The sequence below is a fragment of the Galeopterus variegatus genome, unplaced genomic scaffold (assembly GCF_000696425.1).
Source record: "Galeopterus variegatus unplaced genomic scaffold, G_variegatus-3.0.2 Scaffold587, whole genome shotgun sequence".
Classification (NCBI taxonomy): Eukaryota; Metazoa; Chordata; class Mammalia; order Dermoptera; family Cynocephalidae; genus Galeopterus; species Galeopterus variegatus.
Window position 1 is genome coordinate 396,343 of NW_007726698.1, and position 19,961 is coordinate 416,303.

The 19,961-nt window shown below is 33.7% G+C and overlaps 1 protein-coding gene across 1 annotated transcript in view; it reads left to right on the forward strand.

The window, feature by feature from the left end:
- The window catches only part of MYCBP2 (MYC binding protein 2, E3 ubiquitin protein ligase), a 260,417-nt gene that overhangs the window by 171,754 nt on the left and 68,702 nt on the right, over nt 1-19,961 (forward strand). Inside the window, exons 50-54 of the mRNA XM_008570270.1 lie at nt 2,751-2,866; nt 5,036-5,133; nt 6,187-6,303; nt 7,005-7,145; nt 18,940-19,164. Of these exons, the coding sequence (XP_008568492.1) occupies nt 2,751-2,866; nt 5,036-5,133; nt 6,187-6,303; nt 7,005-7,145; nt 18,940-19,164 (697 nt within the window). The remainder of the gene's footprint in view (nt 1-2,750; nt 2,867-5,035; nt 5,134-6,186; nt 6,304-7,004; nt 7,146-18,939; nt 19,165-19,961) is intronic.

Sequence of the window (19,961 nt, forward strand, 5' to 3'; positions counted from 1 at the left end):
AGAGATCACCTCCGTAGCATTTAGAAAAAGCTCTGAGTGAATTTGAAAAAGCAGAATTACTTGCAGGTTTCATTGTATCACATCACATGACTTACTAGAAATTGACAGATTACTTTGATTTATTCTTATATGTATGCACAGAAGAGTTGTAACAATGTAGAACGTTTTCTGTCAAAAGCAAAGTTTTGAGAATGTGTATTTGGGAATAGGAAAGTAGTATTTTGTCTCTGGCTTAATTATAGTTCAAAATTTCCAGTATGGTAGAAGAATATAATTTTTATAAAATTAATGTGAACAGTATAAAATTATAACATGTCATATGAGAACAAATCGACCATTTGCACATTTTAAACCGAATTAAAATAGCCTCTTGTCTAAGCAAATTTATTTATTCATTCAGCAAACACTTAAGCCTCTGCGATATGGAAGGTACTGTTGCAGGCTCTGTAGTACATTTATGAACAAGATAGACACGGTGCTGGTTCTTGTGGCATTTACATTCCTACAGAGAAACAAACTGTCAATAAGTAAACAAAATGGTAATAATAAATAAGGTTTATAGTCTGGCTGCTCTCTGGAGAGTGAATTATAGGGGAGCAAGAATGGGAATAGAGAGATGAGTTAGACTGTTAGGTGGCTTGGACTAGGGGTGGAAGGGAGTTAGCAATGGAAGTGTAGAGGTGTGGATAGATTGGGGATACACCTAGAACATAGAGCCAACAGGCCTTGCTGCTTGAATGGAAGTAGGAGGAGAAAGAAAGACAAAAATTAAGAATGATCAGAGATTTCTTTGGCTTCAGCAGCAGTATAGGGTTGGCATGCAGACCAAATTTGGCCTGCTGCCTATCTTCATAAATAAAGTTTTATTAGAACACAGCCTTGCCCTAACTTTATGAGCTGTGGTTGTTTTTACACTACAACAGTAATGTTAAGTAGTTAAGTAGTTGTAACAAAGACTTTTTGGCCCAATAGACTAAAATATCATTACAGAAAATGTTTACTGACCCCTGATGTAGATTGTCATGATTTTTATGAGGATCAAGAAGTCTGAACCCCAAGGTCAAAGGTTTGGATTCCTGTACCGGCCAGCTGCCCTCCCCTCTCTCCTCACACCTCCCTGCCAAAACGTCTGAAGAACAAGCAGGTGTTTTTTGTCCTGCTTTGTTTTTTAAGATGGGGGATGGGAGATAAGAGTTTTTCTTTGGATATGTTAAATTTGGGATGCCAAGGTACTTGTCAGTTATTCACAATGCCAACTAAGCAACTTTAAATATCCATTTGAAACTCATGTCAAATAAATTTGACATTAACCTATATAGAGATGATATTTAAAACTGAGGAATGGATAAATCAACCAGAAAGATGGTGTGGAGAGAAAAATAAAGACCTAGACCCAAATCCTGGGGCATTCCATAAGTTAAAGGGTGGTCAGAAAGGGAGAGCCAACAGAACACTGTGAAAGAATGGCTAGTGAGGTAAGAGAAAAAACAGGAAAAGTTCACAGAAGTGAAAAGAAGGAGGAAGTATTTCAAGAAAGTAAGAGCTGTCAATTATCAAATACTACAGAGAGATTGCTGAGGACGAAGAAATGACTGTTGAATTTGGGGATGTGGTAGTTATTGGTGACTTTGACGTCAACAATAGTAATGATGTTGTAGAAACAGACTTGGCAAGGAAGTGTTGAACACTCAGAGGGTTGGAGAGTCAGGAGTTTATTACGCCTGGGGTCCCAACAAGCTACTGCCTGAAAAATCTGGATCCACAGCTCAGGTCTCACAAGGTTTTTATAAGCAAACTCTTCCAGAGCTTTTTTACATTTTTTTTTTCTCTTTTCTCAGCATTCACTAGGCTAGCATATGTGGGCTGTGCAGATAAGTGAGCTTACAGAGCCAAAAATTCAAGCAGTGATTAATAGCCAGACTAGTGGAGCAAGAAAATATAGTTTCAAGGACAAGATATTACTTCAAGAACAAAGCAGGCTTATGAGAAAATTATTTCAGACTACTGGAGCAAGCAAATATAGTTTCAAGGACAAAACAGACTTATGAGAAAGTTACTTTTGCATTTTTTTCCCAGCAATGAAATGTTCAGAACAAAAGCCTAGTTAAGGATAAATTGTGGAAGAGAAGTAGAAACGAAAAAATGGAGGGGGTGGTTTGTAGACAATTCTTTAAATAACTTCTGATGTAAATGGGAGTAGAGATATGAGACCTTATTAGAGGGAGCTGTAATATCAAGGGGAGGTGTTTGTTAAGATGGGAGATTCTAAAGTTTGTTCGTAAGATAATGAAAATGATCCAGTAAAGTGGGGAAATTGACAGTGCATGAGAGAGAACAAGTGATTGAAGCATGAAAGTTTTGAGGAAATAAGATTCACAGAACAAGTAGGGGGGCTGGCATCGGATAAGATCCAGGATGCTTCTTCCATTGTAGCAGGAAAGAAGGCAGAAGAAGGTAGGTTTATTAATCTTATTACAACTTTGAGGTTGTATCTCATTTTTTGTTTTCCCACTGAAGAAAGAAGTGAGGTCATCATAGCTGAAAATAAGAAAGGGGGGGTGGGGGGTGGAAGCTCCAGGAGAGGAAGGAGAGGAATTCAGTCATTTTGGAAAGTGGGAAAACATATGGCAGGGCAGTAGGATTGCCAGGCAGTATGATAATACAAACAAATTAAATGTTTACTGAAATATCATAATGATGTCAGCTTAATCAGAAGTAAAGTTTCTGCTGTCCATCTTATTTCCTTTCAGACCCAGTGAGAACATGCTGATCCGTGTCAATAATGATGGCACTTACTGTGCAAATTGGACTCCAGGGGCTATAGGACTCTACACTATTCATGTTACCATTGATGGCATTGAAATAGGTAATTTTTTTTTGTTTTTTTAAGTTATGAATTACTTAGTGAAAAGAACTAGAATCAAAATCATATTTTTGTTCATCTTTTGCCCTTTAACTTGTATCATACATATGCACAGGTTTCATAATTTATTTGAGGCTTCATTTTCTCCTTTGTAATGAGTACTTAATTAGCATAGTCCCAAGATCTTAACATTTTGTAGCAATTCAGGTGTCTGCTCAGCCATTGTAGCCCTCATGGCGCCTTCCCTCCATTCCCTAATGTGACCGGTCAGGTGTATGGTCTCCATGCTGCTGTATTACCCTGTGCATACCTTATCTCCTCCTCATGGTGTGTGTCTTCCTCTCCTGGCTGTGAGCACTGTGAGCAGAGACTTCTCATTTGTCTTTGGATCTCCCAGTCTGGCTCAGTACTTGGCACATAATGGCTGCTCAATAAATGTTGGTGAATGAATGAATTTTCTTTATCTACCATTAACTTTGAAAAACATACTGCTTTTCCTTTGGACATTATTCTTTCTTTTCTTTACTTTTAAACTATCTGTGTAATAGGATATCAACAGAATGAGAAAACTCTGGTAAGTTTTTGCCAACGTGAATTCCTTATAACGCTATCCTTCCCAAAGGTCCTCAAGGAAAAGGGTTTCTATGATAAGATAGGTTTAGAAAGCTTAGTATGTTATAGTCTCTCCTGAGACATTCATACAATCTGTATTAACATATTAAGGATTCTGAGAAGTTCTGAAATTAAGAATATTGCCTAACTTTGTTTAAGCCTTATCATGGGACCCCTTGTGTGTAGGAAGGGAAGAGACAGGGTAGAGATAGAAGTAATACTTATTAACATTCCACCAAAGTACCCTGCTTTAAATAGTTTGTTTTTGCAGTGGAGGTAAAGAGGTACTTTACACTGATATAACTTTATATTCTTATACACTAATATAACAGTATAGAATCAGATATATCAAATTCATCTATACCATTCCAGAGACCTCTATCCACAGTTTTTGCTGCACCCCTCTTTATTTCAGCATATCCATAAAGCCTTTAGTTTTTTAAAACCAAGTATTTTTTGGTTTTGAGCAAAACATTGTCCTAGATAAGGCTGTTGCCGTCAAGTGTTAACAATTTACTGAAGATTGCTAAGATAGAACAGACAAACAAAAATCATAGAAAGTAAAATGTAAGTAGTGGCTCACAGAGGTACAGATTATTGCAGGAATTCAAAAGCAGAGAAAGCAGAGGTAGTCGAGAATGACTTTATGAAGAGATTTTTTTTTTTTTCTCCAAATGTACTGGTAAAATTTCAGTAGGCAGAGTGAGTTTTTTAATCATTTTATCTGATAGTGGGGTAAAGGAAACTGATACAAAGTAGATAAGAAAAATCCACTTATATTCATTTTTTGGAATGAAGCTCTAAGAAAGAGATTAATGTTTACTTAGGATCATTCATTTTCTCCCCTACTCAACTTCTCTTCTTCCTAACTCAACTTGCTCCCAAACCGTCAGTAGGCTAGGAATTTGCTTGACCATAAACAAGGACAGACAATAATTCATTAAGATAATGATGGTTATGATAATAGCTAACATTTATTAGCACTTAATATTTATCCAACATTGTTCTATGCATACTTTATATATTTTAAGTCATTTAATTTTCACAACAGTTCAGTAAGGTAGGTGCTATTATCATTCCCATTTTAGAGATGAAAAAACTGAGGCACAGAGAATCAAACAGTTAGAGGCAGATGTGGGAGCACCCAGGGTGGTCTAACATGAGAACCTCAGCTTTTATAACCACGGTACTGCTTATCAGTCATGAAGATGACTGGTATATGATGACAGTGTTCTGATCTGATGTTGTCAGATAATGTTTAATCACACTACGGTTTCCTTTTTTATTATTTTGAGGTTTTTCAGCATCATATTATAAGTTCTAGTTAAAGAATGTGAGCTCCTTCATTTTTTTGAAACCCTAAGATACTCCTTCAGAACCACGGGGACATTTTTTCAAATACTGCTCTTTTTTTAGCCTGTTAAATATCAATGTCTTTAAAAGAACAGAATTCTGATATTTGTTTTAGTTGTTTAAAATAGCCTGTCAAGGTGTATAAGGTTGAGTTTAAGGATCCTCCCTCTCTTCTAAAATGTTATACTTCTCATCTTTTTCTTACAGATGCTGGCCTAGAAGTAAAAGTAAAAGATCCCCCAAAAGGGATGATTCCACCGGGAACTCAGCTGATCAAACCAAAAACTGAACCGCAGCCAAATAAGGTTAGGGATTAAAAATCACACCCTGAATCATTCATTGAAAAATTTTTAAGTTTTTTTCATTGATACTTCAAAATAGCCATCAAACATCTAATATTTTACTTTATTTTAGGATTTGAATTCTAAATATCCCTAAATAAATTTGGAGAATAGTTCATGGTAATTTTAATATTTCTAAATTATAGCACTTTTTTTGGCTTCTTTCTGTAATGCTATAGTAATTTATACATGTTGTATACTTTCTGTTATTGAAAGTGTGATACAATTAACAACAAGTCGGGGCCGGCCCGGTGGCGCACTGCTACAGTGCGCCGCTTGGGAGCACGGCGGCGCTCCCGCAGAGGGTTCGGATCCCACATACAGACCGGCCACTCACTGGCTGAGCGAGGTGTGGGCGCAACACCGAGGGTTGCGATCCCGTTGCCGGTCCCGGTCCAGTACGGGCGCGACACTGAGGGTTGCAATCCGTTGCCGGACCGAGGGTTGCGATCCCGTTCCCGGTCCCGGTCCGGTACGGGCGCGACACTGAGGGTTGCGATCCATTGCCGGTCACGAAAAAAGACAAAAAGGTAAAAAAAAAAAAAACAAGTCTACTGAAATTAGGTGAAAAGTTTGCAAGGTTAAAATATCGTAAGCTGTTAAAGGAAAAATTAATTTCCAAAATCTAAAGCGAAAGTACAGGAATTTTGGTGACCTGTTTATTAAAAAGGAAACATTGATAATGGAATTTATATCAGACTTTTCTTAAAGGAAGAAAATGCCGTTTATCCTTTTTAACATATGTCTTCAAAATTTAGACAGGAAATTATAAATATATAAATAATTTTCTAAGTTTTTTTAGTAATATCCATTTTAATACTTATAAAAGTTCTATTGTTATTGATAAGCCACTATTACTTGGGAATACAAGTAATATGAGGGAAAACAGCTACAAATAATTTTGGAAATGTTCTCGGAATTATAGTACTTTCAAATCTTTTAATTTTATCTCTTACTACTTATAAGATCTCTGTTCCATGTTTTTCGTGTCTCACTGGCTGTCTTTGTCTTTCTCAGGTTCGAAAATTTGTGGCCAACGATAGTGCAGGGCTCCGTATCCGGAGCCACCCTTCTCTTCAGAGTGAGCAGATAGGCATAGTGAAAGTCAATGGAACTATCACTTTTATTGATGAGGTAATTTATAAAGAAACTCTTGGTAATAAATTTTGCATAGAAAGTTTTTGTATTGTTTGCACAATAATATTGCTAAGTTTTCTATTAGTATATGTTATAAGCAGTTAGGGAAATGTTTTGAAAATTGTTTTATAGAATGTGTTCTTTGAGTTTCAAACATTTCACTTATTCTTTATCAATTAAAAAAAAGTGAAATTTTATTTGAACGTGAAAAGAAGTCAGGTAAACATAGTATTCAGAGTCTGTACAAGAAATCATTGAAATTGAGTGCAGTTTTTCACGAGCTTTTAAAATGTGTTTTTAAATGTGTTACTTGTATTGCTTTAACTTTGGACAGTGCAGTTTTTTTTAGTAATACAACCAAGTAACTTTTCATTATTAAAATCTAAACTTAGGGGAAGGAAGACTTGTTTTCTTTTGAGAAACATCTGATTTTGCTATTTAAACTATTTATCTTAAAGTGTGAATTCCTTATGCTTTTACTCAGAAGTGAAATTGTTTTTACAACCTTACCATGTGAGTTATCGTATTGCTTTGCCATTCTTTGCTGGTTTTCTCCTAGAGGTTCTTTCAGATTTACCTTATGCAAAAACTAGATGTTTAATCTCCATGTCCACCATTATTTGCCTGCTTTGCAGTCTTTCAGCCCTTGCTAGCCTCATAGGAGAAAATGGCTTGTTTTTGTTACTTATTTCCCGTAGATCCACAATGATGATGGTGTGTGGCTGAGGCTGAATGATGAGACAATAAAAAAGTATGTTCCTAACATGAATGGTTATACTGAAGCCTGGTGCCTCTCTTTTAATCAGCATCTTGGCAAGAGTCTTCTGGTCCCTGTTGATGTAAGTAAAAGGTGGTTTTAGAAAGCATTATAGGTACATTGTATCCTCATTACAGGGCTTTCTTTAATTAAGGCTTTTCAGTTCTGAGGTAACCCACAACTAACTAACTTTTACTTTATAAGTGCTTGAATTCTTAAGGGCTTATAAAAGTGGAGTTTGGCAAGGATAAGGCCCTTAATGCTTATTATGATCCATCATAGGCAGGAAGTAGTAAATTAAAGCTAGGTCTACTGAATTTCATTCAAAGAGGTAGAGAATGAGAGTTGTTGCATTTTTCCCCCTTTCTTATTTATTTTACTGTTAGTAATGAATTCATAAAATTTATAAATTCAGAATTATTATATATTCAAAAACGTATAAATGTATATTACGTTGGCATTTTGTAATTAGTTCTGTGTGTTTTGTCTAAGTTTGAATCTTATCTTTCTTGGCTTATAATACTGTTATGTTAATTTAGGGTGAATTTTTAGACTTGTGGTGGTGGTATATATTCTAGTTGAAGCTAAATCCTAGTCTTTGAGAGAATTCATTGAATATCTTTGATAAATGCAGTAGCATAGTTGGAGCCAGTGTTCAAAGGATTGCTATATCACAAAATATGATAGTAACTCAAACTTTTTATAATTTAACCGGAAAAGTTATACTTTTTTTCCTTTTTTATCACCATCAAATGTATGCGCTCCTATGACACTGCTAATAAATAGCACTAGTAAAATTTTATTTAAAAAAACAAAACCTTAGTATTTTAAATAGTCGAATTTCTTAAAAGTCAATGTATAAAGTTAGGTTATTGTATCAAACCATTGTTTTTCTCCTTGGTTGTCCAGAATACTGTTCTCCAAAGCTGTGGTTATTCACTATGATTCTTTGGGGAAGAAAATATTGGAACTTCTATTTATACTTATTGATCTCATTCTTTTTTATATTCTTTTGTTTATGTTTTATGATAGCGCAGTGGAGATTTTATACACACATACACACATGCACACCATAGATTTGTGATCAAGAAAATTTGGAGAGTGTTGGTCTACTGCTTTTCTGCAGTTAAGCTGAAGAAGGACAAATCTATAATTAAATTTTAAATAAAGAAATCAGATCTTAAATTTTCCTCAATGTTGTGCCTATGGTTAAAAATGAAAAGGATTTTGACTTTCTGGAAAAAAGAGACTATTCTGGAAGTGAAATAATTCTTTATCATCTGTTGCTAAAAAGTTGGCCTTAAATAGTTTGAAACAATTTTCCATTATAGTAACCAGATAGATATTCCTCAGGATTGTGAAAAGTGTATTATAAATGAGACAACTATAATAACCATTTGTATAGCATTTTTTGAGCAATTTAGACTTTCGTGTATTTTAAGAAAATTTTCTTAAGTCCCTAATAAAGTATTTTAATAGATTATACAATCTTTCCTACCTCCCCTACTCCAAAACTTTCTGATTCTGTTGCTCATTTGAGGAGACACGTTTGGAAGAAGAAGATATTCACATAGGTAAAGCAGAATACACAAGGGTAGAAAGGGAGAGCAAGAAGTGCTATCTGTTGAAGTTCTAAATCCATGATTTCATTTTGGAGCATTGGTGTCAAACCCCGTCCAAGGGACAGTTTATAATAGATGGTCTCCTTAAGGTCAGGTAGAGAAGGGTAGTAACAAAGGTAAGAGAGGAAGCTAAGTGGAGTGAACTGTAGAAGTGCATGCCAGTGGTTTTCACGGGAATGTGAATGAGGAGGTTGTACTGACTTTTTTGAAAAATCTAGATGCAGAATATTGAAGACAGAAAGCAAAATGAAGTGGCTTTTGGTATTTTCTAGCTTTACTTTATGTTGAAGAGTGAATGACATGAGTTGTGTTTTTATGTGGATAGCTCAGAGTGTCTGGTATCATTAAGAAGGTTGAGGTTTTTCCTTCATTTTAAGGGTAGTAGTTACTTGAGATCCTTGTAAGTTAAAGGAAAGACACCAGTCAAAAAGGGAGAAATTAAAGATGTAGATGAGAAAGCTGAAGACTGAAAAAAGTAAAAAATGCAATAAATTACAGGTATATTTAGGGTGGTTTCTATAAAGGAAGGGGGATATGCATGGCAGTAGATAGGTTTTAAAGGAAGAGGTTGGGGAGACCACAGTTTTCTTAAAATAGAAGAAAGGAAAGCCATCAGTTAAGAATGGAAAGAATGAGTTAAGTTAGAGGGTTTAGAAATGCAGTGAAGATTTGGAATAATGTTTGAGAGAAATAAGAGATCTCAGTAAAAACAAGTAAAGGATTACTGGGCCACTAAAGACTCAGTGAGACCAAGTTATGGACCCAGTCTAGAGCTCCCTTCTCCTCTCCCATACCCTTAAGTGTCCAGAATTAAAAGGTGTCAAGAAAGCAGATTATACTTTGAAAAGTTCATGAAAAAATATAATTGAAAAGTGATATGAATCTTTCCATGAACTTTTTGAAGTAGTCTCATAGTATTGGTTGGAATATTCTGGAACATTATGACAGAAAGAGTAATTAAGATTACCAACAGTGAGCTCTGGCCTACGTTAGAAATGTGAAAGGACAAGTGGAGGATCCAAGGGAGTTGGAGGACTTAATGAAATCCTAGAACAATATAGTGAGTGCCCTGTAAAGAGCTGGAAGGATGTGGGCAGTTTGTGTGATAAAGTAAGAATTTGTATTTGATTTCCTAGAGCAGTTGAATGAATGAGATGATCCATTGTGTTGCCACCTAGAGAGTAGCTGAAGTGCCATGAAAGTCATTGGAATTGCCTAAGTCTAGGAACTAAGAGGCTAGGCATTTGGAAGATCATCCACATGGGCATTAAGACACACAGATGATGGCAACACTGTGGCCCTCAAGGTTAAAGATAAAAGTGAGTATGTTTACCATTGCAGGAAGGGATCCTATTGGACACAATTTAAAGTCATAGGAGGGATGGGAATAGTTCGATGTTGGATCAGGGAGAGGCATAGATTGGTTTTGATATAAAAAAAAATAAATATGAGAGGACAGATAGATAGGGTTGTATTTTTGGGTGGTAATAAAAGATGACCAGGCAGGTGTGGTACAGTGTGGGAAGATTAGCTGGCCCAAGGCTCTAAACAAATCTGGTATGAAGTTACTTCAGTATGGGGTGTTAGATGAGGACCCGCACTGAGTCAGAGGCCTGGCATAGGCAGGAACAGTCTTAGTTTTCCAAGGTTTTGTCTGTAGAGACTAGGGCAGGCCTCTGACACAGTAAGTTTTTAATGAGGACCTTACTCTGTAGGGCTAAACATGATAGGGCATGGAGAGAATAATAATTCTGTCTGGTCCCCTCAAGGAAATAACACAGCTAATTAACTGTCTTTTGCTACCTCTTCTTTGCTTCTCTTACTACATTTACTGCTGGAAAAATGCTTTCCATCTATTCTCCCTTCTTATTTCAGTCATTCGTGATTAAATTAAGTATAATTATGGCTGATAATTGTAAAACTACTCAATAAAAAAGTGAAAGCTGAGAAATTTGAATTAAAATTAATAATAATCAAGGACCAATGCCACAAACTTAAAAAGATGCAAAAGTACCAAAAAGTTACTTTCAGCAATCTTTATGTCTACTTCTTCAGCCTTTTCTAGTTAAAATAATTTTGCATTCACCTCAACATGTGGACTTTATTTGCCTTATCTTGACTCAAACTGTAGAGGGGAGTAGGTGCAGGGATTGGAAATTTGAACACTGACTGAATATTTGATGAACTATTTTAAAAGCAAGGTTACCATAAATAACCTAATTTAGAATAAGCTTTAAAGTGATTTTGCTACACTCCCTTGTTTGCTTAGTCATATTTTAGAATTCTCATTTTCATTGGAGATATGTACTTTAGCAACATATTGGCCTTCCTAGCAATAGTTCCATTAAAAGCCATTCCTTTACTAAGAAGTATTGGTGTCCTAACTTAGTTCAAGTATGATTTTAACAGTTTTAGCACTTTAGTAATGCTCTAATGTAAAGATTAAATAGCATTAGACATTCATATTATGACTACATATTTTCAGAAATAATTTTTGTCACTGGGAAGAATAGGGCTAAACAGATGAAGAATGAAGATCCTTTGTGAGAAGTTTAACTTCTAGTAGAACTTTTTGCCCTTTTTAGAATACAGTTCAATTTTACATCTTCGAGTCTTTGTGTTGTTGTTTCATTTATCTAGAATGCTTTTGGTTTCCTTTTTTTTCCTAATGTTTTCCTAGTTGGCCAGACTCAAAAATTTCTGTTGATGATTTTCTTCTCCGTACTTCCTAGTAATGCTATCTATAGTCATTAATTTATTAATTGCCTATTCATTAAACATTTGTTGAGTCCTTATTATGTACCAAATATTAATCTGGGGAGTAGGTAGAGAGGCAGAGGGGAGGTATACAAAATAAATAAGATGGAGTACAGTTCTTCCTTGAGGTACTCACTAGCCAATTTCTTAGATATATACCATATTCAAATAATTAGGTTTCATTGTGATAAATTGTGGAATGGCTTCACTTAGGAGGTGACATTTGAAGAGGTCTTACAGAAAAATCGCCAGGAAAAAGTGAAGGGATTTCCAGACAGAGAATCAAATGTCTGAAGTTATGGTGGCATGCCATGTTTGGGAACTAATGAATGGTTGATAGGGGTGAAGCAGAGGATTAGGGTTGGAAAGCAGTTAAATTAATTAATTTTTAATTAATTAATAAATTAATTTGGTGAAATTAAGTTCCCTGTCCCTTCTCAGGTAGCACTTAATCTGTAGAAGTAGAAAAGGCTTACTTCTTTCTTCAGCTACCCATAATATTTAGTTTGTTTTTCTTGCCTTTGGCCTATTTGTATTTATACACCTCTTATTTCTGTTTTTAAGCCTCTTAAAGGTAAAGACTTATTAAAGATCCCTTCTTACTTGTACTTGTTTCTTCCAAAGTGTTAGATATTACACTTTGCTTATAGCGAGCTTTTAACATTTGTTGATGTTTAGTTTTAGTTCTTTGCATTTGGTTAAAATAATTCTTAACACATGCATGCTCCTTACCTTATTCATCTCATTTAATTCTCAGTGTGACCCTGTGATGTTAAATATACTATCATTCTCATTTTTCCAATGAAGAAAAATAGCCAGTCAATCAAAATTACAAGTAAAGTAGTGGAGCTGGTACTGAAACCTCAACTGATGTGATTCCAAAGCCCATGCTTTTATATTCACTATGCCTTGATCTGGAGGGGAGATAAAAATAAATCTAGTTGTAAAAGGATAATGTAAATATTGCTGTAAAAATCATGTTATTTTAGGAAGAACTGCCAAATTAAATAAATATGAATACTCATAACCTTAACGGTTGAATGAGGATGAATACCATGAGATGTATTAAAAGTGATGTAAGTCAGTCTGAGAAGGCATACCTGGGGAATGTAGATTTTAAATTAAAATCCTGAAGATTTGGATACTACAAATGTGAGTTAGTAGAATGTTTCATACATTAGGGAAAATAAAAGTTAAAAATGAGAGAAAACCTACTGTGCATATGACATGGGAGACATTTGACTGCCTAGAATCAAGAGCTTAATTTTTTTGAAAAAAAGTTTACTTCTGTGATAGGAGATGTTAGTGGTTTGGAATTTACATGCCCAGTTTTTTGTGTAAAAAATGAGAGAAAACCTACTGTGCATATGACATGGGAGACATTTGACTGCCTAGAATCAAGAGCTTAATTTTTTTGAAAACAAGTTTACTTCTGTGATAGGAGATGTTAGTGGTTTGGAATTTACATGCCCAGTTTTTTGTGTACTTTGTCAAAAGTGAGATCTTTGAACATTTGAAGGGAGTTGAATGGAAGAGGAAGTTTATATCAAGGAAAGTAGGTGATACACCAGTAGAAATATTCTAAGATGTCTTTATAATGCCCACGTTATCTTGCAGAAGCAACTTGGGTCCCTGAACATCTCCGTGCATTTATACAAATCACTTTCTATTTAGGCTGATGGGTGTTCACATATAGAAAGTATGCTGATTTTCTGAAATTTGGAGCACTAAAGATTCGGAGTAGAGGTGAAGGAAAAGCGTCATTTGGTGTTCTCTCTTACAGCATTACCCAGAGTAATTGGTAAAATTAGCAAATCTTTTTGCATTTTATGTCCAACTTCATCTTTTGGGATATCTAATAATATCTGGTAGTCACTGCTTTAACATACCCCAGACTTCTTGGTTTTGTTTTTTTAATAGGTTTGTGCATATGTGTATACATAACCTATTTTTTAGTCTTACTAATATTAAGTCTTTACTTAATACAGCATTAGTAAATGTATAGTCCTTAGATGGTTATAATCAGCTTCCTTAAATTCTTTAGCTTAGTGTTTATGTTTCATAAACAGAATGAGAATAAGAGGTAGTTGAAATAATACTGCAGCCACTTATATATATGCAATGCTTAACTTTCCTGAGTTATTTTATCTTTTTTGCTTTAAAAATGGCAATTCTTAGCACTATGCTTATCTAGCACCATGAAAGAATTTTTTTTCTTTTTTTTTGCATAAACATTTAGCATGTTTGGTCACATATTTTAACTGTGATAATTATTTGTTTGTTTGGTCTCTTCCGTGCCCTGAAAAAATGTCAACTTAAAACAGATGCAATTTGGTGCTTGTTAATTTGTTTAGGTGTCTAGTATGCTTTCACTGTCACATTTTCATGACAGAACTTTTCTGCCTTTAAAATAGTATTTGAGAATAAAATGATTTAAATTATTGTTTATATAAGTAGTGATGTTCATATTAATTTTTTAAATTATATAATATGAAAGCTAATTTGTATAATAGTGAGAAACTGAAACTTTAGAGAAATTAAAATATTATGCATGCATGAAAATATTTGGACTAAAAAGTTCCTGAGTTTTCAAAACAAAGCTATTCAGGTATATTTAATTTTTAAACTCAGCTTTCTAGTTGGTGAGTTTTTGATACTTGATAAATGCAAATCTTATTAGGATACTGCATTTTGAAAATAATCTTATAGTATGCCAGTATGGACTAAGAATTTTCTACAACTACAGAACAAAAGCAAAACAATATTAAATTTGAATTCACTATAAGTAACATATATAAAATTGATTTTATTGGCAATTTATTACTATGGTTAGCAGTTACATCAATTTAAAGTATCATCAAGATAGCACATTGAAATGAGAGGTATAAGCTTTAAATATTGTCAGTCACTGCATCGCTTCTTTATCACTAACTTCATCTGCATTGCTTTTAATAATTGCTTTTCATGTTGCTTTTAGTACTAGAATAATTTATGCTAAAACCCAAAAAATGCTAAAAATTTTTTGATATGTTTTATGTCAAAAGGTCTGCACCATTATTCTCTATGAGGGAGGAAAAACCACTGAGAAAATACTCCACCAATTCTTATATATGTAAATGAACCAGTATGGACATCTTCTCCCCCAAAAAATAGCATTTCAGAATGCTATACAATATGTTTCCATTTTTCCTAAAGAGAAAAGACCCTATCCCCTATCCATTTAAAAATTGGAGAGGCTAATTGGTTTTGGTTTGCATTTATTTGTAAGCATATTATTAGAAACTCATTTTTTCCCTGGCCTTTATATGTCTTATATTTCTGAATTCACATGTATGTATGTATATGGGTGTGTATCTACATCTGTCCATACACATATATACAAGAGGAAAATATAGAACTAGACAATATTAATTAAATTCTCATTGCCTCAAATGACGTATATTTGGATAAGAATTGTGATGTTTCTTTTGTGTTGATGTCTCAGATGATGATAATCTTTATTAACATTTTGAATGTCTTCTTTTTTGGTCCAGAATAACCTTTTATCACAATATAATGTGACATAAGCAGTAAAACTGTGCAATTGCTACTCACTAGAAAGATGTTAATTTCAGATCAGATTGATAACATGATACATCTATGTAAAATCTATATCATTTCAATTTTTATGAGGACATTTTGTGAAAATGTTGATTTTTTTGGGATCATGGTGCTGTGAATTAATTATTCTTTAACAAAATATTTTTAGACTAATGTAGAGATTCTAAATGCTCTGTGCATTTTCTAAACTTTTAGATAGAGAAGAGTAGGCCTGTCTTGGGATCATGGTGCTGTGAATTAATTATTCTTTAACAAAATATTTTTAGACTAACGTAGAGATTCTAAATGCTCTGTGCATTTTCTAAACTTTTAGATAGAGAAGAGTAGGCCTGTCTTCTGATAAAAAATTCAGATTGTATGTCTTTCTTTATGCTCTTCTTAACAAATTTGCTAATAGCTTTCAGAAACATTTCCAAATGATTTTTCCCATTTATAGAGGGGAGGAATATTGAAAAATGACTTACATTTTTTGTTTTGGTTTACTTTTTACTTTTTTATTTTTGAACTTTAAAAAGTGATAATTAATTTACATGTACAACATGCCATTATTATCATAATAATAGTTGCATTATTTATACAATCTATGTTATTTACATTTTCATTATGAAACAGCAGACTATTTTCTGTCATAAAACAAATCTGGCTTATATTAGAACAAATACATCCTCATTTAAGGAGTTTTAAGGTTTCCTCTTGCATTGACTGTCTTAAGCTTTATAAAAATGTCTGGCTCTTAATTTTAGTAAATGGCATGACACACTATATCCATGGAGAGCTTTTGACAAAATTTTATTGGTGTGTGGTTTACTCAGGTGGCTTCAGTTTCCTTTTAGTAAAAGATTTCCATGTCGGTACAAGAGTACAGAAAAATGTTGTTACTGTGAACGCGTCTTCTGCAGATGATATCCTGTTTCCTTTCTTTGTTGATATTTTTCTTTCTTAAACTTTGTTGCTCAGAATATCTTTAATGCTAGCCAAGGAGTCAGGGATTTGGACGTATTTTCATGGACTTCCAAAGCTTTTTCCCCCCAGGTGAGTTAACTGTAAGGAACAATCATACATTATTCTCAGGTATTTCAGCATGTATAACAAATTTCACATTATATCTTTGAAGCCTTTGCTTAAGATTAGTAAAAATTTTTTAACCAAAAAAAGATCTAAACAAAGTACTACAGTTGAGTTTTCCCTGTACTCCTGCCAAAGAATGTATTATTTCTTTAAGTGAAACTTTTATGTGACTTCAAATTTGCTATGTGACTAGTTTCCCCAACAATCACATCCAAGTGTAGTTTTTTCAGAACTAACTTATTTAGGTGGCCATGTCCCAACCTTATGGTTCTTCTGTCTTTTCCACTGTCTACTCTGTTCACATTGCCCTTTTGAATGTTCATCAGAGAATGGGGTAAGAATGGAGGGAGAAAAAAGTCATATGAAATTCACCAGTTTCAAATGCTAGTGCCCAGGTCTCATGTTTCTGTATTGAATAAAATGTGTATGTTAGGATTACTTGAGAATGACAGGGAACAAGTTCCATGATTTTGTCTCTATCACTTATTTTTTACACTGTTTAGTGCAAAAAAAGTAGATAAACTATTTTACATTTATTAATTTATATAGTTTTATTAACTACTCAATAAAATATTAGCTACTTTAATACAACTTGTTATATATTGCCTTTCAGTGAGTAGTTTGCCAGGATTTATTAGTTTTGCAGAGATTTATCTCCGAGTGTTAACCTGAATGATCAAAAGTTGAATTACTGTGTAACTAATTAAATGTTCTAGGAGTGTCATTAAACACCAATGAAATTGTTTTTTTGCTAAGTATATGCATATTTGCTTGTTTTCTTATGTCACCATGTAATTTTTAAAGATCAGTTGTAAATAGTGCTAAAACGTGCTTCATCCACCTGTGGATGGCATGATGTATTTACTAAAATTGCTCATTCACAATGACATTTTTACATGTTTATTGAATACCTTGTGAGTGTAGTAGCACTATTTAAAGTTTAGATCTGGGCTGGCCCGGTGGCGCACTGGAGAGTGCGCCGCTTGGGAGCGCGGCGGCGCTCCCGCCGAGGGTTCGGATCCCATGTGGAGACCGGTTCCCGCTTGCTGGCTGAGCACGGTGTGGGCGCAGCACCGAGGGTTGCGATCCCGTTGCCGGTCCCCGGTACGGGCGCGACACCAAGGGTTGCGATCCCATTACCGGTCAGTAAAAAAGACAAAAAGGAAAAATAAAATAAAATAAAGTTTAGATCTGTCTTACTCTCATTTTTTGATTGTTGTCTGTGTATTAATATAGTTGTGCATAAATATAAATTTTTACAAATATACATGCATGTATCAAATGCATATTTTAAATTTATTTTCAGTTGTAAATTATGCTAAGTTTTTTGAGTGCTTAAAAATCTCATTTCCATTAAATTGCCAATATATAACAAAAGAAGTTGGCAAATACAGTATGATAATTACTTAAATGTAAATAAATTATTGTCTGTAGTACATTTTGTATAAGTTAAAAGTGATTATTCATCACAACAATGAGATTTACAAAATATTACGTGAAGGTTAATAGTGGTTTTAAAATTTTCCTTGACCAACTGTATATTGAATTAGCAGTCACAGATAACACAGAATTCTTGAGTTTATATAATTTTTAACCTAAGAATTTTATTTTTAATATCCCACTAGTCATATGGATATGTCTACATATCTCCTAATATAAGACTACCTATAGGGATAGAACTATTCAGTAAAATTTTATCTTGCATATTGTTATTTTCATTTTTATTCTATCTATAACATTATTAAGTATTAATTTTACCCTAATATTTGGATGAGTGTCTGTTATGGTTATCTTCTACTCTATTTGAATATAATTTATAGAGTCCATGTTAGTGCATTTAGAAGTCCAGTTTTAAATCTGTTTTAAAGGAGTAATAATGGCTATGGAAGAACCCCCAGTGTGGAACTTTTATTACATTTAGTTGGGAAGAAGAAAAAATATGGAAAGGTTATTATTTATCTTTATTGCATTCACATAGGAAATAATTTCATCACAGCATTCAGATTCAACAGGAAATTTAGGGCAAGTTCTTTTCTCTCAATTTAGAAGTGACTCTTTTCAGTAATGTAAATGTAAATGTATTATATTTACTTAAAAATGTATCTTTAATGTTAATCTCATCTCCTTGCTAACAATATAATTTTTTTCTGTTACTAGCTTTAATATGTCACTGTGTAGTAATGGCCTAGCCAATGCAGCAAGACATTTTCATTTATAAGATATTAAGAAAGTATGAACAGTTAAAATCTTATAAGCATTCTCATTTCATTCATAACTGTCAAGTATTAAGATGAAGATATATTTTATGCATATTTTTCATCATTATTATCTCTGCCTATAGATAAATCTCCAGAGTCTTCATACCTATTTTATCTATTTGTAAATAATTATCACAAAGTGGGAAGAAATGCATATTTAGACTTTTTTGCTTATACCAATGTACAATAATGCAGTTATACTGATTCAAATTTATTCAGTTGTGATTCACATAGTACATTTTTTTTAATTTCTCCTATTGTTATATATCACATTGAAAGCTAAAAGTAAAATAAAAGACTATTGTATTTCTCAAATTGTGGTGGGCAAAAGCCAGGGATTCAGTTGCTCTCCTGTTACATTTTCTTCATTTCAACTTTATTTTAAACATAATTTAGTGTGAAAAACTGAAAGATTCTTTAGTAGTGGTATTGACTAATACTTCGGTTATTTTTATGTATGTATTTTTCCTAATTGGTAGTATTGTAGACTTGCTATGGGAGCTATTAGTAGGAGGATTTTGAAGGTGATGATAGTTTGTATTTTATTTTTTTTTCCTATTCAAATTTTCAGGAACCTAAAACTAATACTGATGACTTTTTCAAAGACATAAACTCCTGCTGCCCACAGGAAGCAACAATGCAAGAACAAGATATGCCATTCTTGCGAGGAGGGCCAGGAATGTACAAGGTAGTGAAGACGGGACCTTCAGGTCACAACATCAGAAGCTGCCCTAACCTTAGAGGTATCCCAATTGGAATGTTAGTTCTGGGAAACAAAGTCAAAGCAGTGGGAGAGGTATGGATTCTTGTAGCTTAATGATATTCATTTTTAATGTAATACAACCAAAGCATCTCTTTCTTCCAAAGGTTGTCATTTCCATCCTAACTTTTTAAATGTTAGTGTACTTTATCTTTACTTGTATTAAAAATATTAACATAATTTTTTGTGCTTCTTTTCTAATAGTGTTATCCTCATAATTATCCTTGTGAAAACAATATGCATATTAACAAATGATTTGTATTGTGTATATCAGTGTTTGGTATTTGCATATATCTTTTTATTATTACAAATGTACTATACCGTCACGGATTATCAGCACTTAAAATATTTTATGTGAATCGGTATGGAGCTGTGATCATATACAAAGGGTTTCATTTTTTTGGTCCCATTCATAGGTCTCACTGAAGTCCTGAGCAAATAAAATTACTCATTAGGCCACTGTGGCATTTGCCTCTCAGCTGATAAGCTTGAAGATGTAGTGTGTCATGCTATTTCTCAGTGTAAGAGTTATTTTCGAGTTGCCATATAGGTACTATCAACCTAAATAATAGCAAGTATGCTGTGTTATGACATTCTGATGCAAAAAAAGAAAGAAAAAAAATGAGCCATGTGTTTTTGGGTAATGCTTAAAATTATTTAGGGATTATCTTTGTGCTTTAAAAATTATTATTTTAACCAAAGTTATAAGTAAGCAGTATTTTACAGTACTTTGTATTGATTTCTGTCTTACCTCAGGCTGTGGTCTTAATTTCAGAAATTTGTTTCACAGTAAAATTGTATTGGAATGATTACACTGTTCAAACACTTAAGCT